General features: G+C 36.7%; 1 protein-coding gene across 2 annotated transcripts in view; it reads right to left on the reverse strand.

Moving 5' to 3' along the window:
• GALC (galactosylceramidase) overlaps positions 1-20,782 on the reverse strand; it is a 36,716-nt gene extending 15,934 nt beyond the window's left edge. The window contains exons 1-7 of one of the 2 annotated variants that reach the window (XM_003206656.4): positions 20,582-20,782; positions 20,134-20,202; positions 18,226-18,289; positions 17,292-17,405; positions 14,382-14,521; positions 12,950-12,988; positions 3,904-4,034 (exon numbers count right to left, since the gene is read on the reverse strand). In XM_003206656.4, the coding sequence (XP_003206704.1) occupies positions 3,904-4,034; positions 12,950-12,988; positions 14,382-14,521; positions 17,292-17,405; positions 18,226-18,289; positions 20,134-20,202; positions 20,582-20,752 (728 nt within the window). In that variant the 5' untranslated portion in view covers positions 20,753-20,782. Of the gene's footprint in view, positions 1-3,903; positions 4,035-9,098; positions 9,227-12,949; positions 12,989-14,381; positions 14,522-17,291; positions 17,406-18,225; positions 18,290-20,133; positions 20,203-20,581 lie in introns of both variants that reach the window. The other variant, XM_010711799.3, reaches the window with a different exon arrangement.
• Positions 20,783-24,006: the final 3,224 nt, after the last annotated feature.

Genomic DNA, 24,006 nt, shown 5'->3' on the forward strand with positions numbered 1-24,006 from the left:
CACAAGTAATACCTTAGTACCAAGCAAAGGTTTTTGTAATGGCATGAAGCTAGCGAAGACAATGCAAAGAAGGAATAGATCTACACTTCATGTCCTGCAAATCTTTTTCTTAAATACTGTCAATCTCTGCCAAATAAAAACTATAAGCAGTATCTTTGCTTCATTCAAAATCCACTTGTTTATAACATTAATTTTTTGTCCCATTGGTCTGCAAGCAGGTAAAAGTGTCACCATCAGTTACGAAATGCATAATTTTTCTCTGCTCTTAGACACAGTTTCAATTACTATTAATGAACATGATTTATACTGTATTTGCATTTTACTCAGCTGTTAAACAAGATGGTTTTACCTTAATTAATGCCTAATCCATACGAAAACTACATCTGTTTTTAAAAAGTAAACAAATTATTTTTAAAAGACTTAAAAATACTGTAGCATGTCCCCTTCAAGACCCACTCAAATGAACGAAGTCAACATTTGCCATCCATTTACAGTGCAAACTTTAACAAGGGTATATGTTGATTTGTTGAATTCAATGTAAATTAAACAAAAAAACAAAATAACACCACCACCACACAAGACCAGGCTAAAACATTCTTTTGGAAATCTGGTACCACTCTACAGCCTCAGCAATTAACAACTGGCAAAATAATGGAGAAAAGCTCCTCCTTTTCTGCTCCTTTGGCAGTGAAAAGTCTTTTTATGGCACCAGAGAATAATGGATACATAAAGTAACTGATCAATTTAAGGACCCCTAGCATGTTCCAGAAGACTCCTAAACACCTACTCTTCCCACTGCCCAAGAAGTGGAACTGTAACAGAGCACTTACGCCTCATCCTTATAGATGTGATGCTCCAATAGAAATAGTGGGATTTTGGAATCTTTGCCCAAAAGAGCAGGAAACTAGGCATACTATAACAGAAGACTGTTTCACAGAGGGAGGAAAAAAGTAATGCATACAATAAAAAGGATGAAAAATAAATCTTAATGAAGATAATGAGAAGAATAGTAGGAATAGAATAACAATGAAGCCACAGGCTTAAACTTCCTATCAGCACAAAAAAATTTATTGTTTTACTATCAGTGTTTGCATTTTTCAAACCACTGCTATTTACTTAAAAAAATTTAATACATTTTCATCATTTGATTCTTCTTCTTCTGAAGCCAGAGAAGACAGATGCTTCATTTTATTTTTATTTTAAGAAAATGCACATAATGACTATTTTTTGTTTTCAACTTTCATAGCTTAACTGAGTGGCTCATTATCAGGGCCTCTCATTGTTCAAGTGGTAACAATAATTTAAATGTCTTATGAGATTAAATGTGTTTTATACAGCAGATGATGAAGCAATATATCTCATGTGGAAAAAGTCACATTTGCCTGTGAAGAGCAGCTGCATTAAATCAGTGTACAAGTAACATTAAGAAAAACTTATTTAGTTAAGGACTTATGTGACTGCATCACACAACTGCCTACAGTGATTTTTTCTTAAAAAATAAAATAAAAGCCTTTGCAGTATCTTTTATTTTGCATACATCAGTGTGCTGAAGAAGAGAAGGGAAGAAAAAAAGATCAGTAGAGAAATAGTAAATTGTTCCACTGTTTTTCCTCTTATGCACCAGTATAAGAAAAAAAAGACAACTATATAACACTCTCACTGCTATAAAGCTTTGCAGGAAAGCAGTACTTGCAAAAACCAGAAAATCAAGTACAACATCTCTAGAAAATTTGTCAACTAGCAACACTGACTTTCCTAATTTTCATGCTAACTCTGGCCTGAAAGGTACCTGGGACAGTTCCAATTCCTGCTATTATAAGTATCACATCATAATTCCATCATGGAAAAACACAATGTTGCCAAGTTACTCCTAGATTATTAATTTGTGCATAATTAGGTTTTGAAAAATTTTTATAAGAGTCTTGGTTTCTGTGACACCTATGTTAAACTAAATGCACATTTAAAACAGGTCTGCTTAAGAACACTGATACTTTTAACCAAAGTGACAAGAGTTGTCATCTGATGGCATTCTGAACTCAAGTGAAAAATGACATTTTCTATTATACTCACTGATGCTCTAAAACAAGTTTGTTTTCTCTCAACAAACTGCAGGAAGAGAGGGAAAACTTTTTGACATGGAGAGCTGAATAACTTGGTCTCTTTAGCATGCAAAATTGAACTAACTGGTATACAACATGTTATAAACAAGCACTACATCTGAAGTACTAAGAATTAGTGCAGAATTTGCAAGTCTATCTTTAAAAAATATCCCCCCCTTCCCCAGCACAAAAGTTACAGTTTAATTTAAATGTGTATGATTAACATTTGTTCGTAATTTACTATATTTCATCTTATTGGTAGAATTGATGCAGATGTGATAGCTCTGAAAAGTTGTTTGGAAATGTCACATTATGAAGAGCTTTGGCTACCTGGGTCATTCCCACATGGGTGAACATCCATTAATAGCTTTAAAGTGTCTCTTCAGGGCTCTCCCCTATTTCTAGCCACTGCACTGTCCGTAAGATGAAGTTTGGATGCAAATAGTGCAAAATAACATAACAAAAAGCTGTAATTAGATTCCTATCCAGCATGTCTGATGAGCATCACTGATTCCAAGTTCAGTTACCAAATCCAAGATGGTTTTTTGTACAGGCACGTAAAACTTGGCTGGCTTTTTTTTTATAGCTTCAAATTAAAAAGAATCTTAACAATATTTCTGTGATGAAACATGCACCACTGGCTGCCCAGAAGCCAGCTAATTATCCATTACATAAGTCTACTTCATCTTCCTGCTAAGACTGAATCAGAGTAGGGACTATAAAACTTAGACTTCTCTCAAAGACTAAAGCAACTATGGTTTACTGGCATGAAAACAGTTAAGCTTCAGGAACTGACCCTGAGTGCATGTTTGCTGTTGCCAAGAAATGAATCCAGGTCACTACACTGGGATCATGACAGCTACAGATTTGTACCTGTCAGAGATTTGGTAATCGCTTTCACTTATTGATCCCCATGTGGGCCTACAAGAAATTATTAGGATACTTCTTGTTCAGAATGAGACGAGGGGTTGATTTTTCCAGGGCACTGACTCCTATCTATGTTTGGAAGGAAAGACTTCATTTCTACATGTCCCATGAGTTGAACAAAAAAGACTCAAGTTGAAGCAGGAACAGCCATGTCTGAGAAATGTGATTGGGTCAGTCAAGTTTACATAACATCACAATTAAAATCTAGAGCTACAATAAAAGTTAATGACCAGATCTTACGTGTTTCTATGCAGAAGTCAGTAATCAAATTTAGTCTACCTTTGCAAAACTTGATCACCAAGTGATGAAAACAAGAACTAGAAAAACAAGTCAGTCAGTTTAATGCTTGGGAAGCATACAACTTCAATCAAAATAAAATGGGATCTGAGAATCAAGACATTATTGTAACAAAAAAAATAAAAGCTTCAGTTAGTTTCTGGATCACATTCATTTCTTTAGCAACAGAGCACTGGAAGTCAGTAATACAAGGCTGCACATAAAGCTGTAAATTTAAAGTACTTTTTGTATATAAATACAGGAACTGAAGCAAACTTCAGGGTAAAAAGGTTTTACTAAAACCCATTCAAATCAAAAAAAGTGCAGCCACAGCAAATGAGAGTCTTGCACACTGTAGGAAACACATGATTCAGTTAAAAGTCTTAAGCTGAAATCAAGCTAGGATTTGAGCTCCTGAACAGACTGGGTCTTACTAAACCACTTGATGTAGGTTAGTGAGAAAGACTACAGCATCAAATCCACAGCATCAAACCCGTAACAGTACAGAGGGGTACAGCTTTGGCTGTGCAATTTATAAACAAGCAAAACAAAGACAAGTTGTAAATAAATCAGCAAGAAAGATAAAAGGAGAACCCCCTACCCAATGACATCGACCACTTCATGGAGTTCAGAGTCAATCAGCAAGACAAAGGAAATGGGCTCCCACAGTCTATCGCTGGCTATGATCCTCACCTGCTGCAGACCATTCTTATCCAGTGTGTACCTCAACAGCTTTAGGAGAAAAAAAGTAAAGAATAGAGAGAAGGAATATATGAAAAAATGTTTTTCAAATTGTCAAAAGTTTATACTGGGAAAGGCATCAGCTCCTTCAGGACTCTTTGAACATACTCAAAAAAAAACCAACAATCATGATTTAATTCTTGTTCTTATAAATGAAACAAAAATCTTTTAGACCAAACAACATTTAATAAAGCAATTGTCAAGCACAAAACTGCTTTCCAAGAAGGACATATTTTCTTCTTTTGTCATGCCAAATCCCAAATTACATAACAAAAGCAAAGTGAAAAACATTTGGTGGTTGTTTTCTTACACACAAAAATGCAGATGAAACTAAGGACAGACAAAACACATTTTCATGCAAGATATTCTATTTGCAGATCAGCCGCTTCAGTGATAGAGTGCTGAGGGTTAGGCTACAATAACCACAAACAGCAGGACAAGGACAACTGAGCATTAACAGTACAGGACTTGTAGAAGCAAAGCAAACATTAAAGGATTTGGCTTCACCTATTTTTCCATCTAATCAACTATTTCAGTTTAACAGTGGAGTAATATAAATGAAATCAGCTTTTCCTAAATACAACCAACAGAAGAAATGAGAGAAACCCCAGACACATACATACCCATTGCTCAGCTGCATCTTACTTCAAGTTTTATCACTTCAACTACTGTACACTTCAAGATAAATGGTAAGGTCTTGAATATGACTGAAACAAGTCTAAAGCTCACATGTACGAGCAAAGCCAACAACAGTTTCTTGAAATTCAGAAGGTCCCTAAAAAGCATTTGCTGTATTTGTAATTCAAGTAATATCAAATGCTTAACTGTTTTCACACTATGTGTAAATTTCTACAACGTATATAAAATCTTCACTAACAATGGACACTACCTACAAGAAAAATGACGCAAGATAATCTTCACAGATTACCATCTGAATAAGCTCATTCAGTCTGACAATGGCATGAAATACGTTCTCCTGACCCAAAGCCTTGAGAACATTGTCTGAACTCAGTATTATATTTGCACTGTATTTTCCCATTACATCTTGTACTAGAATACAGCAACATTCTGTTTGCAGACTTGCACACATCAAGGCTAAACATTTAGTGATTAGGGTCTGTGCCTAATGACTACAGAAAGGTCATTGTAGCCCTGTCTTTAAGAAAGAAGCAGCTACTGGCAGTCAACCTAGCCTTAGTCCCTGAGAAAGTCAGTAAGAATAGTTTTTCTGGAAGCCATTTCTAAGCACACGAAGGGCAGAAAGATTACTGGGAACATTAACCTGGATTTACAAGGTGCAAATGACATCTGACAAACTCAATTGCTTTCTGTGAAAAGATGAGTACCTGTGTGGACAAGGTTTAATCAGTGGACATCATGCACCTTGTTTTTAGCAAGGTTTCCCACCAAGCTGGACAGAAAAAACTCCAAGTGGGCATCAATTGCTAGTGATATCTCCATAGGCTAATATCAAGGCCAAAACAGAAACAAAAGAACTCAAGTTCAACAGATGCAAAGAAAAAGTCCTGTGCTTTGGGTAGAATAATCCCCTGCAATGCTACAGGCTGGCAAGCATTGGAAAATTTAGCTAGGTATAATCACTTAAAAGGAAGAAAAAAAAAAATAGAAACAAGATAAAGGGTAAGAGAACATGAGCACGGTCAAATATGTAGAGTAAGTTTCCAAAGAGGTTGTGAAGATATTGCAAAGTTAATTGAGCAAGCCTCAGCACCATGAGATAACTGCCCCTCCTTTACTTAAGTAGTTATCTTCCAAATGTGGCATTCAAACAGTCAAATATAGGAAACATCCCAGAAATTCTACAAAGGAAAAAAAAAAAGACTATTCTATCAGTAAAATCTATATTTCTAAATTGAGATAGTTTATGTTCCTGTTACATCTTGGGATCAATTATATAAAACCAAAACAAAGTTTCCAGCTCGTGTTCTGAACTATGTAATAAACAAAATCCTTTTTAAAATAAATGATGAAAGGATACATGCTCCCAAAAACAGAAACAAATAAACAAAAAAAAATACACACGATAAATCCTGAAGATACTATTTTCTGTAATTATATATATATTTTTTTCCCCACCAGCTTGGCATACTATTGGGGAAGTCAATTAATCTCTCCTCAGAAAAGTTTTCCACCACAGAAAAAGATGGCAGGGAACTGAACTCATTCTCCTTACCGGACTAAGAAAGCCCTCCTTGACCATAAGGCCAATGGTTCCCCTAAAGCTGCAACTATATTAAGTACAAAAATTAACAGAACAACTACTCTCTAATAAAAGCCATAGCCATTATAAAATAATTCATGTCACCCCTAGTCAAAGACTTACAATCATTTATTTATTTATTTACCTGGCAATAGGAGAGGGGAAAACACTGATATGGCAACAATAATTCCTGACATTTCATCATTGTGTCAGAAGAGACTCAAGATGCATCAATTAAAAATAAAATGTGATTTGTTATTTCTAATAAACAAAAATTGGCCTAACTGCAGATTTCTTCTCAGTCACCCAAAATACAATCACTGTCCACTATTAACGGTTTACAAGTCAATGACAACAAATTGCTGAGAACTATGGAGAAATATTTTTACTTTGTCAATTTCAAAACAAGCATCAGAAATAATATTATGTAATACATTCAAGTCTAATCACATATTGGCAAATAAGCTCTTAAGAAAGAACTTGCTAAAGAGTGAGGTTTTGTTGGACGTGGATTTCGTTTGTGGTGCTCAACACAGAACAGGTAGTACAGAGTCATAAGTAACAAAACTGGGAGAAGATTAGTATGAAGGTATACTACTACACAAACACAAAAAGGCAGCCATTAAAACAACACAGGAAGACAGTAGTGAAGATAGTCTTGCAAACAAAACATGTAAGTATAACAATACAGTTCAAGGCTTGAGCTAACCAAACATTATTTTTCCCTCTTCTTCTGAAGAAATTCCTGTTTCAGTGGCAGCTGCTGCAAGTCATTGGCATGAAATAGTGACAAGGACTATGTTCATTATGATTGCTCCCTAAGTCAAAGGAATTGAAGCACACTGAATGGTAGCAACTTGGTAACCTTTGTTTTAATTAGAAAATACTAGGTCGTCTGCCTTTAAAATCACAACCCAGCAGAGTAAACAGACAAAAATCCTACCATAGATCTGCAGTACGAATGCATCAGTTTACAAATAGTATTTTTGGCACAGGTAAGGTCACAGGGAAACAATGTTAATCAAAGAAGAAAACAAAAGGAAACAAGTGGATGCCAAAGCAATATTTCAATTGCCTTCAAAATTTGAGTAAAATTTTAATTTTAATCCCAAGTTTCCATATCACAATAGATCTTGAAGACGAAGTCACAAAGAGGGTTATAGTTGGAAAGAGATTACAGAACAATGTACAGAAAACAACTGCAAAGAAAATAATTTAGGACTACTCAAAACAAACTGAGTAGCAGATTTTTGTAAGAAACTAGACAGATCGCTAAGAGACAACGTTACAATGTTCTAGAATTTTTATGAATTTGAGCTGAAGGACAGATGTGTAACTACTGTTATCTTTTTCTAGGTCAGCAAGAACTCCAGTAGTTAGCTGTCTTAAGGTCAGCACTGTTTAAGAAACATGGTGTTCTCACTCTGCTGAGTGTCTATTAAGGAGAATGTCTTAACGGATAACACCACTACTCGATATATACACCTCTTCATTCTGATCAGTGGGGGTAGGGAAGTTGGGACAAAAGCATTTTCATCTTAAAGAACAAATAGAATTTGTCCACAGTTCTAAAGGATGCCAACAAAGCAAAAGCCACACACACCAAAGTCACAATTTAAACTCTGACTCCATAAAGCTCTTAAAGAAAAATGAAATAAGAACTGCACAAATTCAGCACACTGATTTTGTAAGTTCTGTTAGCAACAAAATCATAACTAAAACATTTCCTAATTCACTGTAAACTTGCTGAGGTGCAAGTCCTGCCTGTTCTAGGTTAAGTTAAAAAGAAAAAGAACATGCAAAAATTAGTTATGCAACACCAGTATTACAACTGATATTTCTCAGGAAGCTACTTCCAGGTGATCAATGTTTATAAGCTCAATGCATAAGAAAGCAGTTTCTTTACAGAATTCCTGCTCAACTGGCTTGCTAAAAACACTGTATTATAGATCAGTTTAAAAAAATTACAAGACTATCACACATCCTTACATATAAATGAGGACAAGCAGCACACCAGGGACCACAAGCATGTTCTTAATCATAACAAGGCTAATAGCATAAGTAATAAATACACATATAAATGGTTCAATAGTGTTGCAGAGTTAACTTCCATTGTGAACAAACTATAGCTTTAAATAAATGCATTAATTGTTGTCAGAATCAGTGATGAGCAAGAACACAAAGGCAAGAGAAACCAGTTAGCAAAAAGCAAGGTAGAAACGAAGTGTATTAGGGAGCAAATGCGCAGACAAATAATCAAGTTGCCTTTTGCCATAACTGCAACAATACGCATTCCCATCTGCTGAAATCAAGAGTTTGTATCAGTTTTAAAACTAACTTTGAATGTTACCAGATCAAAGCAATAACTAATCTTCTAGCTTCCAGATACAACTAGTAAGGTCACAAACAATGGATGTATAGTAGGGTTGCAAGGGTATAAAGTGCCAAGTGAAAGTTCAAGATCATCTGAAATTAGAACCAATTCCAGATCAAGAATTGCATCCTAAAACTTTTCTGACTTTGAAGGTGCACGTGCAGGTTAGCTAGCACTAGTGAATGACAGGAGACTTTGAAGGTAAGAAGCTTAAAACCTAGCTCCTAACTCAGTACTCGAGAGAAGTGATGGAAGAGTTAAGATCACCTTACACATGCACAGAATTGAAAGCTGAGAGGAAAACAGGAAATAGTAGTCACTTACCACTGTACATGATGATTTAAAAACCAAGTGATTAAGAACTATGACTACATGACTATTCAAAAATGGAGGTGAAGACTTATTTACAGAAATGAAGTGATATATAATGTGTAATATTCCTCCCTTCTCCCACACTTACCCAACTACCTGAACAGCATCATTAAGATATGGATCAACTACCATCTCCTTTGAAATGTTCCAGTCTCCATCCGCAGCGATGATGCCAATGTTGCTTAGACCCAGTTTGTCTAAAGACTGTCGAAGTACCTTAGTAACAGATAACAACACTTAAAGTACAGCCTTTCATTAACCATGCAACATGAAAATTTAAGACTGAAAACAATTTTAGAACTGTAGGAGCAGACAGCAGAAGCATTTCTTCAGAGTTAGGCAGATAAGTGAAATCTTCTCTTCTTAAAGATGAATCATAATGACAAATTGGATAAAGTTATTGATAAGGAACACTGAAGCGTTCTCTGCAATATTCGGAAGGCCACATCAAAAAAGACTGGTATTATAAGCGAGTCTTAATCTAAACATTAATTTAAGAAAAATTAGAACAAGGTTCAGCAGCTTCCACCTGCAAGAGCATCTGGGAAAATACATCAGTATACAGTCTAAAAATTCTTCTTCCAAACTTAGATACAAAGAGATGATGCAATAGGCACTGTATACAAGCATAGAAGGAAGACTTTTCAAGTCATTTCAACACCAGCAGACATGCATCCTCAAATAGGAATTGAGGATTCTAGAAACGTGAAGAAGAACAGAGAGCTTTTCCGTCTTGGTATGTAGTCATGATAAGGACCTAAGGCAATGAGTTGTTGACAAATTGAACTTAGAACTAATGGATACTAAACTTATTAACAATGTTTCAGAAAGAAAAAGGGTAATGGAGTTCTGTTCAATTGCTTTAAGCCTTTGAAGCACAAAGCTTACAAAAAACCATGACTTTGGTCCAGTTCTTACTCATATTGGCAAAACCCACAGCAAGACTAGATCTTGTATCAGAAATAGCATTGCCAGCAGAAGCAGGGAAGTGATCATCTCTCTGTACTCAGCCCTGGTGAGGCCACATCTTGAGTACTGTGTTCAGTTTTGGGCCCCTCACAACAACAAAGACGTCAAGGCCCTGGAGCACATTCAAAGAAAGGCTATGAAGCTAGTGAAGGGTCTGGAGCACAAGCCTTATGAGAAGCTGAGGGAGCTCGGATTGTTTAGTCCGGAGAAGAGGAGGCTCAAGGGTGACCTTATTACCCTCTACAACTACGTGAAGGGAGGTCGTGATCAGCCTCTTCTCCCATGTAACTAGCAATAGGACTAGAGGGAACGGCCCCAAGTTGTGCCACAGGAAATCCAGGTTGGACATTAAGAAAAATTTCCAGGGAGGTGGTGGAGTTACTGTGAATTGTTGGACTGGATGATCTTAAGGATATTTTACAACCTTGGTGTACAATTAATGAATGTACAGATGTTATGGTATAGCAGAGAGCTTGGCTGTGTAGTTGTTATACCAAAGCAGGAAACAAAAATGATAGGTACACTCACCCATATCCTGGGCTTGCACGGAAAATTCCAGTGGAGTGAATCTCCAGAAGAGATCCTTCCCCACTGGTAGTCAGCTCTTAAATGGATCTAGGAGAGGTGGAGCCAGGCTCCACCCCTTCCGACACAGGTGAATTGCCTTCACCTGTGCTCCCATGGCTGACTCATTGCTCACCTCAGGTGATCAATCAGAGGTTCAAGCCACGATTCAGCAGTTCCCATACACTTGGTGACTCTATTATAGTTTAAGATTCTGTTATAGTTAACCTTCAGTGCATTAGGTCAGAATTCTTCACCAAGCAGAAGAAGCAAACGTACTAAACATTTCAGAACTATGAAGACAACTCTATGTTATTTTGTCACTTTAAAACACCGCAAAATGTTAAATCTCAAGGTCTAACCTCAAGATTTGTCAGATACCTTCTTTTACATTTGGCTGCAAACTTCCCATTTCTGGCCCCAAACAGTTGTAAGATACTAAGCACCTGACTAGAACAAAAGTGTTGCCAGTTCAATTATAACAACCTTGAAAGTCTATGCATGTGCTTGACCTCATTGATAGAAAAAGATTGGAGAAGATGCACAGAGTAGACAAAACCACACATCTGAAAATAAAGGAGTTCTGCAGTTCACTAGCAAATAAAATCTAAAGGAACTGAGACTTCTAAAGATCTTTCCCACAGCATTTCCTAGCTGATGCCTAAAATTAAGGCTATAACGTACTACAAGTAGAAAAACTAGTAGTAAATTAACAGTGATGAATCCACTTGCGGTGAGGAGCAGCAAAAGATGGGACCACAAAGATTTCTGAACTAGGATTCAGAAAGTACCACCATAGAAATAGTTATTTGAATTAGACACTTACTGAAAAAGTACATTCCTTAAGTTCATGCACGATCCATAGCAAGGAAGAATTTGTCTAACTGAAACAGTACCATGAAATAAATAATTTACTTATTCATAAATGATTTTGATTTAATACTATTAACTGCACTGATAGGTACATCTGTGTTGTACGCTGTATAAAGTATGCAGAAGGTCTGCTGAAATGATTCTAAGGATTATGGAGGTTCATTAAAGGAGAAAGTGTCAGCTTACTGCAAGGGAAAAGATCAATTGTTAGGTGTTTCTGAACAACATATTTCTAGAATCATTTGGATTCTTTTTAACTGTTCTTCAGAAGAGATAACAGATAAGACAAAACATGATCTAAGTGGTCTTTGGTCTTTGAAAGAGCAAGGACATGATTAGATCTCTGGAGTAGCTACAATTAGGAGAAAAGAAAATCCAATGGACATTCATCAAAATTTACATTAGACATACGGAGAACTGCTTTATCATGGAGGTAGTTCAGCAGAAGAGAATGACTAGAAATACTGCAAGAACATCCATGTGAAACGACAGGTATTGAGGACACAGCGTAGATACCCAAAACACACACTCCACAATAACATATGCAGAATGGTGTTTCAGCCACTCCATGCCCCCAGAATGCACATTTATACAAAGATTCAGTAACCCTAAAATTTAAGGAGTACACTGATGGTATTTAAAAAATTGGAAGAATAGGATCTTATTGAATAAGAACTTAAAAGCAACAAAATCATCGCTTCTGTTTCATTTTTCTTCTACTTTTTAAGAAATATAACTAGAATCTCAGTGGATGAAGCAACTAAAATAAATTCTTAAAGTAAAACACTTAGCAAGATAACCAAGAATTCAAACATACATATGTCATAACAAAGAAAGTTTGCTGTACAGATGCACACTTTGGTAAACACATCTTTCTAAAATGACTGACTGCAAATGGAATCGTGTTAGATAAAGAAGAGATGCCACATGACACTGCAACGGGCAAGAGAATGAATGCTAAAACAGATGTTAAATAAAGCCATACAGTAGAGGAAGCTGACACATTTCAGTAAATATTTTGGTGATTTCAAGATCAAACTTTAAAAATTTAGCTCCAGAAACCAAAAGCTATTCCAATTCAGTATCAGCTTTCACATAGTTAAAATATAGAGCTTTTACTTTATGGAAAAGGCAAATCAGAAAGTGTCATAAGAACCTGGACTTGTATATCAATAGTTTAAGTGTATTATATCCACTGGAACTTCATAATTTTAAGTAATTGTAGATCTTAGACTTACAAAAGAAGCTATTTTTCACCTGTTAAGAAGATGAATTTGTATGATTCAACTGGGGCTTCCATTCAAATGTCCTGCATATTTAGCACACACTGATCTACAAAGTTCAAAATTAAAATTTTCAAACAAAAAAATCCTAAGTGTTTTATGCCTGCAACCACCACAAGAAAGAGTTCAGTCAGCAGTCATGGGATTAAGGTCACTATTCTAGGGGAAGTCAGACAAGTAAATCACATGTAAATGATAACAAAGAAACTTCAGAAGTAAATTTCACTTTTGAGAAGGAAAGTATACATACCTTGATATATTTGCTGTTAAATGCCCTTTCATTCCATATCTATAAAGCAAAAAGTAAAAGGCCATTTAGAGAAGTCAGGATGCATTGATACATAATGCAATTCCATATACACTTACATAAATCTTTCACAATTGTTTCTAAACTCCATGGTTTTAGTTTGCTAAAGGAAATTGCTCTGATTAGTTTTATCAGCCCTCCACAAGAGATTTTCACATAAAAATTCAAGCTATATGTTTATTTATCTAATTCTTATGCCTATTGTCTGTAATCTTGCCGAAAGGAACACTAATGCTGTGGGAGCTCTACAATGGTTAGCCTTGTTCCACATTACATATCATTAACAATGGGTCTACAGTATGATGGAAATCATGGAGAAAAACACTGTAACTTCAAGACATGGTCATAGAGAATATCAAGTAACAGTACAGATACCAGTACAGATACCATATTATTTAAATACTTAATGTAGAACTTACCTTCCACTCTGAAAGCAGAGCAAGGCAAGAACTAACAAGTTGTGTCATGCACATACCTTCCTCCCCCCTGCCTCCCTACAAGTTGTTACCCAGAGTGCAAGACTGACACTTTCTAACACAGTCAGCAACACAGAGACATGCCAGAAGAGCTATACATCATTCTCACATTACAGTAAAAAACTCAGACTTTCTTAGTGGGACAGGAACCATAACTTCAGAAGCTCAACCCAGGACCACTGAGTTGACTGTCAGCTTTACTGCAGTTAAACTATTGTGCACCAAAACACTTAGAAGCCCAAAATGAGTATTTCAGTAAGCGTAAGACTTATTTTAGACAAATTATCAATTTTCTTAAGCAGAAGGAAAGAAAAAAAAAAGGTTGAATCCCAGTCAAATAATGAATTTGAAAAGTGTTTCTCTCTCATCTCTAAATAACGTTTTTCCTCAGACATTCCCTCACTACTTCCATATCATGCCTTATAACACAATATGGCAGTCATACTGTAACATATGCACCTTAACTACTTAATAATGCAGGTAAAAATGGAAGAAGTGTAGAGTACTGCCTTTCAGCACATTAATAACTGCATTTTATGCCAAGAACTCACATTAGCTGAGTTTTGCAAACTCTAAGCCTCAACTAACATTTTTCGTTAGCTGGTTACTTCTAAAACCCAAGAACAAGCGAGGCAGGAAATTACACACTCAAGTTTCAAAATCCTTAAGTTTTCTGGTAACTCTGTTCTAGAATTGGGAAGTCAGGAGTCTAGCCACTTTACACTGTTTCCGCATTAATGGCCAGTGCTGTGGAAAGGCAGGAGTTATGCTAGGTAACAGTCTCATTGCAACAGAAAGTTATAACCACAATTACAGTTTCTCATCTCTCCCCTTCCCAGTATTCAAAGAAACAAGAAAGAAAATCTTAAAAATGAAGACATAAAATATATCTTACTGACCCCAATATAATCAATATCCAGATCATGATACTGTTTAGCTCCTAATATCCAAGAAATAATATAGTAAACAGTGACATGTGGATAATCATAAGGCCAGTTTTCACCCTTCCCTATCCATGATGGAAATGTCCAGGGTAATCCTGGAAAGAGAAAAGAAAAGGAAATAAATAATTACTGAAGTGGGTGGTCTGCATTATTTAGTTTAAAAGCATGCTGCACTTTATCTTTCCTAAATTGAAGGAGCAAATAACCCTTCTGATTCACATAGTTCCAGCAAAGACAATGAAACATTGCTTGTTTTACCACAGAATATGCTGTAATATAAACTGGGATCAAACATTTGTGGCTTTTATTTTATTTTTAAGTCAGAAACCCATCATTATTAGAGATCTAATGACTACATATAGTCTTTCTATTGTGTAAACTCTAACAGGTTTAAAAGATAGAAAGACTTCTGCAAAAGCATTTTACAGCATTGTAGACAAAGGATCAATATTGAAATGCAAAAATCTCCTGAGTATGACTTCAGAGCAAGCGATGATTTACTCACTGCAAGGGAAGAAAGATTAGGGCTATGAAAAAGCATTTCTGAGTTTATTGGCTTTTACAGTAAATAAGAACAAGTTATTCACCTAAGTAGATTCTCTCACATTTTCAGCTAATTCAGTGTAAGACACCAGATCTCATTAATTAAAAGTCATACTTTTCTCCCTTTGTTGTCAGCTTGATTTGAGGGAAGAAGGTATTAACAATCACAATTAGTCACAGATGGTAAGCTTGCTGTTTGTCATAGTGCTTGCCTAAAAGAATCTGACCAGCAAAGCCTGTAGCAAGTCACATCTTGTGGATGGGTAGGAAAAACCTGCTTCCTGGATGAGGGGTAAGGAGACTCATAAGCAGGTGGAGTAAAACAGCAAAATTGCCATCTTTATGAAATTGCACAGTTACTTAGAGTAACCTTTGTTCCACCAGTCTTTTAGGATAAAGAAAATACACATTTGTATTTCCTTTTGAAAAGAGCTTTTAAATATTGCTGACTGAAATTTTAAGCAATAACAAATCACAAAAATCAAAGGACTTCTGTTGTTGAAACTGGAATAGTACTTTAGACTTCAGAGAAAGGAAGTCTGTCTGATGATACATAGAGTGGACTATGCTCACAAAGCAGAAAATGAATATAGGGGATAAATTATGTAACCAAAATTGTTATAGTGGAAGAATAAACATCAGTGACAACCTTTCAAGTTCCTGGAAATAAAGCTGTCAAAATATTGCAACAGTTACTTAAGTATTTTTTACAACTTTCACACTTCTACATTTGTTACAAGTTTTCATTTGGAAGGAATTTCTCATGCATCACCCATTCCTAATGAACACCAGGAAACATACATCTGATTGGCACTTGACTGTAAGAGCACTGTGGATAATCAAAATACTAAAAAAAGAAGTTGCAAACCACACTTTTTTCCTTGTCTATGCTGTGCTGTACATGGAAAATTACTACCCAGAAAAAAATAGATTGAGACTTAACTACACAATCAAGTGATGCAGTGCATTTATTTTTAATTATGAGGTTTTTCTGCCCTGGAGACCACAGAAGTCTGGCTTGCTATTACAGAGGTACCTGATTATTACTATAATAGCTCTGCAACCACTGCCACTACCACATATAAAATGGAAACAATTGTACTGTACACTTCATGAAAGCACTATCAATAGCACAAGGCACTTGTATTCAACACCAAGGTCAATTTCATTGTCTCAAAAACGTAAAAGAGGAAGGCAAATATCTTAAGATGTCAGGTCCAACAGCTAATCTTTAAATTTGTCAGGGAATATTGAAGGCCTGGCACATGCAAGAGCCCAGCATTTAGCTCAGAACTAGTTCAGTGTTACAGTTTCACTAAAACATTTGCTCAAAACAGCAGCGAGAGGTAAATGCTGATATTTGTGCTTTTGCCTCAAAATTGAGCTCTATCTTGATTAGTAAGAAAGAATATATAGTTTCAGGAAGTACATACATGCCACCTGGCATCTCATTATTTATATATACCAAATTATTTATAACCAGATTCACTTCTGAAACACTTTTTGAAGACAGTAAAAAAAAAGTCATCCTCTCTTTCATGTGAAATATATCCTGTAAAGTATTTCATCAAAATCCAGGATTCTGTATTCGTATTGTCACATACACTGAGATAGTGGTGAGGTGCTAGAGCAGGTTGCCCAGACAGGTTATGGATGTCTCCTCCCTGGTAGTGTTCAAGGCCAGGTTGGATGGAGCCCTGGGCAATCTGATCTAGTACTTGATCTAGTGATTAGCAACTCCACCTGTCCCAGGGGGATAGGAAGTTGATGATCCCTGAGGTCCCTTCCAGCCCAAGTCATTCTGTGATACACAACCCAGAATCAAAACAGGAAAACAATAAAGTTATCTTACAACTCAAATATATATACACACATATATAGACACACAGCAGAGCAGAAGACAGGAAGCACTTTCATGGGGAAGGAAGGTGACGCACTCATGATAAGGACATATGATTGAACTTGGGGCACAAAAGATTTACAGATTCATGCTTCCTTTAAATTTAATTTATTCCCCTGAATTTTTAATTCTATTGGTTATTCAGAAATTCAGCCCTCATGATAAACCATTTATATTCATCACTGCAATTAAATCTAAGCACTAATGTCAAGCAAATCATTAGTCATAACCCAGAATGTTACACTACTATAGAAAAGCAAAAATAATCTGTTTATGAGAAGCATCAATGCAAGCACACCAAATACTAGAGATTCTATATCTTGTCTAGAGCAACAACAAAAAAAGTACATTAAAATAACTAAGGTAAGATATGTTAGTTAGAAAAGATTTATATAAAAATCCTAAGGCTTGGAATAATTTACCAATCAGTTTAATTTGGGGGTTCCTCTTCTTAGCTTCTTTCATCAGCCACCATTCATAACCTCGGAAGTAGTTCTCATCATTTTCATAGTGCATATGGGAAGGCTCAGTGCCATCTAGGAAGGAAATAAACAGTACACAATTATCTTCTGTGTCATAAGCTGTTGCACATCATGAAGTTTTCTGCATTGCTCACAATACACTGTCAAGCACATAGCTCCAATACGGTTCACACATTCTTTGCTCTACACTTCAAAGCAAAATGAGTAGTGGAAAGGAACATGCAAAACTGGCCACCCTTCATTCTTAGCATGTTAACTTAGCATAAATGTTTGGTTTTTTGGAGGAAGGACATTTTTGTGGGTTTTTTTTTAAAGGGCACTTTTTTTTCTTTGCAACAGAACGTGAACAGCTATCAGGCATTTCCTGTTCCCAGATATGATAATGCTAAAATATGCATTTATGATTACCTTGGTCTCAACAACCACCAGGAAATTTAGAGCATTTGGATCATAAGGAGAAAAAAAAAAAAGATCAACAGTGATCAAGCTCCAGTAAAATGTAGCAGCTCAATAAACTAAAAATGAAAACTGTTTCTGATCTTTGTGTTTTCATGTTTTTAAGCCCTCTACAAGTTTCATGGGGTTTGTATTACAGAAACAGTATTTGAGAAATGCTCTGAAGAGAACTCATTTTCTCTAGAATGCAAACTACTTATATTACAGATTTCTATACTGAAGGGCAAGGGGAAGAGAACACCATCTCTAAGACACGAGTATAAATTACTTTTATAAGTCTGCAGACACCATTTCTGATATTTTTGTGAAACTTCAGTAACATAACATGCATCGCCATGTCTCAACTGAAGAGAAATGTGCAGGACACATTACTTACAGCATCACTGCAACGAGAAGCTAAACCCTGCATACTCTATACCTGTTGATTGTCCATCACCACCAATCTCTACTTTGAGAATGTGTAAAGAAGCACCAAAATTTGGCTGGAAAAAAAAAAAAACAAAACAAAGAGAAATCAGACTAATGACAAGATAATCTTTATGAGGAATATTAAAGTATTTTTAATGTTATTGTAAGCCAAGCTTAGTGCTTTCTTTCAAAATAATCAAACTATTAAACCCACTACCCTCATAAATTTCTTTGATATAAGGAGCTTATATATGCATCAGAAATAACTTTTTCTGTAATTAGCAGGTTACCAGAGAAGAAAAATTGCCATACTGAGAAACAAATAGCCATTTGGTCCACTATCTCATTTCCCTTGCATTTGACAGGCAGACAAGACAAAGAATTTAAGTATACACAATTCATCCAACACCTACTATGTTCTTTCTGCAATTGGTGGTTTTAGAGTTGCTCAAGCCAGAATTTACAACTAATCATTATTTTAATAAGCACTAATGGAGCTGGCCTTTTCCATGGAATTACCCTAGTATAAGTTTTAAGATTTAGTAATGAACTTACTGAAAAAAAAAAAAAGAAGTGAAACCCACACCTACATAGACAATAGTTTGCTCAGCCTACAAGATTATTTTTTTAACTGTTTTTTTTTGTTTGTTTGTTTGTTTGTTTTTTTAAAGAAGAAGCAAGTATTCCTCAGGTACATCTCTCCTTGCTCCCTGTGCCATCTTTTATTTTAAACTTCTACACATACCCTTTTCCATCTTTACCATACAAATTGACCAACGTTAAATACAAGAAGAAAACTGTGGCAAAGCCTCCTTCCATGTATTTCATAGCAGTTTTAGTTTTGGTGAAAGAAAACACTAAAAAATTTTCAAATACCATGCTCTCACAACTGGACTTTCTTTTATTATATTTCCGCTGACTCCTTCAGAAAACTCATACTTGCAACACACAATTTAGGTCTTCCAAAGAACATGGATTTACTCCCCAGTTATACATTATTCTTTGTTATGCCCTTTACCCAATTTTAAACTACACAGTAAATTATTCTCCTCCAGCCATTTGGATTACAGTACTTGAAAGTGACATGACATTCTCCTTCAGCAGAGTAATTTACAGTGCCAAAAGCAAAACAAGTTATTACTGTCCAGTGCAATAGCCTTGCCATATTAAGTTGAGTAACTCCACAGGTTATACTTGCTACTTAAAGCAGCTTACAAAACAGTAACATTAATATTCCTTCTGTAGTAACTACACTTTTTATACTAATCTGGAACAGATATTCTAGTGAAGTGATGCAGCCAGATTCACAAAACTGATAAGCTATCTGTAGTCTAATCAGAACTGTCTGACCCACTTCCTAAAATCATAAAACAGCAAAACCCTCATTAACCCAAAATGTATGACGAAAATACATTGAAAACAGGAATAAGAGAAATCCTAATAATTTGAAGAAATAAGCTGCCAAAAAAAAAAACAAACAAACAAAAAAAAAAAACACCCAACACACTGACTGTCAAGAACAGCAACTAAAAATGTAAAGTTCTGATAAAAATCCCTTTTTTTCAGCCAGCCAGCAGCTATCAGCTAAAAGAAGTGAGCTCTTCATAGAATATACCTGGATTAGTAGTTTACTACACAATGAATTGGTGTGCAAACCAGGTTAGCCTTAGTAGTTTTAAGCTCTCTTTGGGCTCAACCATTCCACTCTTTTAGCTACAAAGCCATCTATAACTCATAGGTAGTAACTATTCATCTACAGCACTCAAGCATCAAGTTGAAAAAACAGCTTTCAACAGATTTACAAGATAGAGCTTGCCTAACCTTAAGAAGGCCTGAACATACTACAGGCATTCCAACAGGTGACAGTAAGAAGCTCTGCATGAAATCAATGTTGGAGCAGCAGTGACACAGCCCTTACCTTGAACAGATAATCTAAGATCTGGGAGCGATACGGCTCTTGGTAGTTCACAAGGAGTCTAGATGTGGCCTAAAACAGAAAACAAAATTACAAATACCTTAACAGTCAAATATCCAAGTGCATCCCCATTTTTTGGTTTAGGCAGTTCCACACAGCTAGTAATCTTACAAAATTAAATACAGCATAAAGAACTTGCTAAACACAAAGTTCTTCCTAACCCTCCACTTGCACAGTTCTCCTTTTGCAGATTGGAGGAGCCCTGCTCACCCGTGACACAGAGCAAAGGGAGCCCAGAGGGCAGGGATACAGGGAGATCCCACAGAGCCGCAAGCACAGCACAGCACAGCACAACACAACACCGCTCTCCTGCGCTCTCCTCTCCCTGCCCCGGCTCACCCACGCCGTACTCAGAGCCTCCTCAGCCCCACGTCCCCCGGCAGCCCCTCACCCCGCCGCCGCTGATCGCCCCGATCCCGTCGAACTCCCTGCCCAGCCCGCCGGCATCATCCAGCACGTAGGCAGCACCGATCCCGGGGGGTCCCAACCCCCAGCTGGAGCCGAGCAGGAGCCAAGCACAGAGCAGAGCCGCAGGACAGAGAGAACGCCTGACAACCTCCATCCTGACGGTCCTGTACCGCTCTGCCACCGGCTCCGCCCTGCCCCTTCACAATCCGCATCTGAACCCGCCCCAGTCCACCGCGTGACCGCGCAACCTGGCAATCGCCTGAGGAGGGCGGGGCACAAGCGCTCCTCGCCGCCATTTTACAACAGGGAATGGCGTCTCAGCCCTTACTGCGCAGCCGCGGAATGAAGCTGGTGACTGCCATTTTGAGAGAGGGCACGAGAAGTCCCAACCCGTAGGGAGGCGTACTGCCGTGCTGGAGGAAGGCGCTGAACAGTGGGTGAAGCCATTGAGGAACCATGATAAGTGTGGGAATGCTGCCGCGTGCTTCAGGATGCGTAGTGAGGCGGCGTGTTTGCATCACAGCTGGGCGCAGCTTCTCTGTGAAAACAGCGCTCTGTGCAGCATGAGCACTGTTCACAATATTTATGCCAAAGTGACTTTCATCAACTGCAAAATTGTTTCTTCTTACGGGATCCACATCCTCCAACAGTTTTCCTGGAAGGGGAATGGCGTTTCTCAATACATCTCTCATTTCCAGGCCCTCACCAGTAACTGTGACCAAATCCCTTGTGCTGTAGCATGATAGGTACAGCATAGTGAAAGAAAGACCTTTGATCTTTTGTACGAGGAGCGGCGGTGTGGCTGGGAGCGGCTCTGGGGTGCAGGGCACCCAGGGAGAGGCTGTACTCTGAGAACTGCTGGCTGGCCTCAGGGCTGTCATAGAATGCCTTGAGTAGTAGAGGACCTTAAAGATCAATGAGCTCCAGCCCCTTGCCATGGGAGACTGGTGATCAGTCTGATTATATAGTATAAAAATTCTTAAAGTGAAGCTTTCTGACTGTTGACATTGGTGTTCTGCAGAGCTCGTGTTCCACATGTTTCAGGACGAATGAGGCACTGGGAAGTGCAGTGGCTGATATCATGCAGGCAGTGTATTAGAGCTGTAGAAAAGCCCTGGTTTTTCATGTTCTGATCACAAAGAATGCTGTTATTTGAGGGACTGCCCATCTTGTCTGTGTCACTGAGGAATTTCATGCCTCAGTGATGACATTTCCTGATTAACATTTCCTGTTTATTTCTTTTTTTAATAACAATACCAAACACTCATGAAACATTTGCACTTTACAGCAATATCAAGCATTAACTAATGAACCTGCTCACACCCAAATGAGCTATATAGTGTCATTATTACATGTGGAAGGACAGAGTGACTTCCTCAGGCTAAAGTGAGTCATAGCAGAGGCAGAATTATGCTCATGGTTCTAATTCACATTTGTTCCAGCAGACTGTAGCTTTGCATACATAGAATGTGCAAATAAAGTATTGCCATCATGAGAAAATAACTGTTTAATTTAGGTGATTTCTTAAATATATCCATTTATTCCTGATAGAAGGCTTCAGCAGAGGAATTCATGCTCTTTCACTCATAGGAAACTAAAAACATCAGCTCTCAAAACTCATACTTCCATCTTCTGATGTGCTGAATGCCTGTCCTTTCATCTGGTGAAGAGTAATATTCTTGGAACCTGTTTTGATGGAGAGAAGAGAATAGTTGAATTATAAAGAAGTTTATTCTGGATTAGAAATCTCAAACTATTTTTTTACTTGTAAATTGTTGAATTTTTTTCTTTACATTTTTGTCCACAGCATATGTACATCTGATCTGAAGCTTCTGTAAACTCACTCACAACTGATAAAATTATTGAAGATTTAAACAAAATATTTTTTTTGGTACAAAATTTTCTACTGTTAATGCTTTTGTATTTCAATAATTCCTTCTTAGTAGCACTGTAATCTTTGCCAACCCAAAATACCACCTGTAATTCTAAGATGACTGATTTAAGTTACTGCATTTATCCAGATCTCAAAAGCAACAACAACAACAACAACAAAACCTGGAAACCAATCACTGCTTGTATCAGAAATTGAATTGTTCCATACTGATGTAGACAAGAGTTTGATTTTTTTTTTTTTTTGCATATAACTGTACTTCCAGAAACATATAGAATGATCATATATTCTCTTGCTTTCTTTGATTCTTCAGTCCCCCATCAACTGTTCAATGAAGACCTTCAGAAATACATCAACCACATTTCTCTATTTGTAATAACAGTAAAAATTGCTTTCTCTTCAGTGACCTATAGGAACCCTCAAACTGCCCATCAGACATTATTCTTAGTAGATGCCATGTTAGGAAAAGACAGGTGAAAAGTGATGAAACAGGTCTTTGTCTAATGACTTTTGTCTCCGTGAAAATAAAGCTTTGGCTGAATTTCTGAATTAGAATTTAAACTAACCCATCTTCTTCCAGCTAAGGTGCTGAAAAGCCTCCATTTCACCAAGCTGGAGGGCGCTATGAGACCAGTTCAGGATCGCCTAAAATGGAATTGAATAATTTGATAATCAGTAGAAAAAAAATATAGCTAAAAAAAGTCGTGCTCTGTCTGGAAAAAAAAGGAACTAGCCAAGTCTCTGCATCCAGTGATTTAATATGCAGCTACTTGGTACTGTTTTCAGAGAAGTACAAATTTTAGAGCTTTTAAATTTGTCTGATTCATTTCTCCTTATCATCTGAATCATCAAATAGGTTGGTTTTTTTGTTACCGAATAGATGTGCAATTAAAAATTCTACCCAGTTTCTTAGAAGCCAACATAAATCGTTCTAAACAGAATTTACTACTACTAATAATAATAAATAAGAGTACACTATAAATTATTCTGATCACAGACGGAATGAACAACTGTGTCTATGTAACAATTTTTTCACCTAATTATATATTAAAAGAATCACTTCCATGAAAGCAATGTACAGTCTCCTATTAATTTTGTATTAAAAAAAAAATGCAAATTGAAGTGCAAGAAATTTTTGTTATCCTTTGTTAACTAGCACTGTTTACAAACTTGCTTCCATCAGTAAGCAAACAGAAAAGAAACAACACCGTAATAAAGATTCTGAAAATAATTAGATTTTTTTTGAAGGAACTCCTGAAATCTTTATGATATATCTTTATGAATTCCTCATATGTACATTTTTCTTTGATTCTGTAATAAATCTGCAGGGAACAGCAAGTGCCAAATCTTTTGGTCAGAAAAAGCTTCTACATTTTGAACACATGCAAATTTAAAAAAAAACAGTGTTTTATTTCTGTGGTATGATTTCTCTACATAATGCATTGTGTCCGAAATAAGGGGTTTTAATATACTCCACTCATGCAGTTTGGCAATATTTTCATTAAAACTTTTCTAAA

Source organism: Meleagris gallopavo, chromosome 5 (genome assembly GCF_000146605.3).
Source record: "Meleagris gallopavo isolate NT-WF06-2002-E0010 breed Aviagen turkey brand Nicholas breeding stock chromosome 5, Turkey_5.1, whole genome shotgun sequence".
NCBI classification, from domain to species: Eukaryota; Metazoa; Chordata; class Aves; order Galliformes; family Phasianidae; genus Meleagris; species Meleagris gallopavo.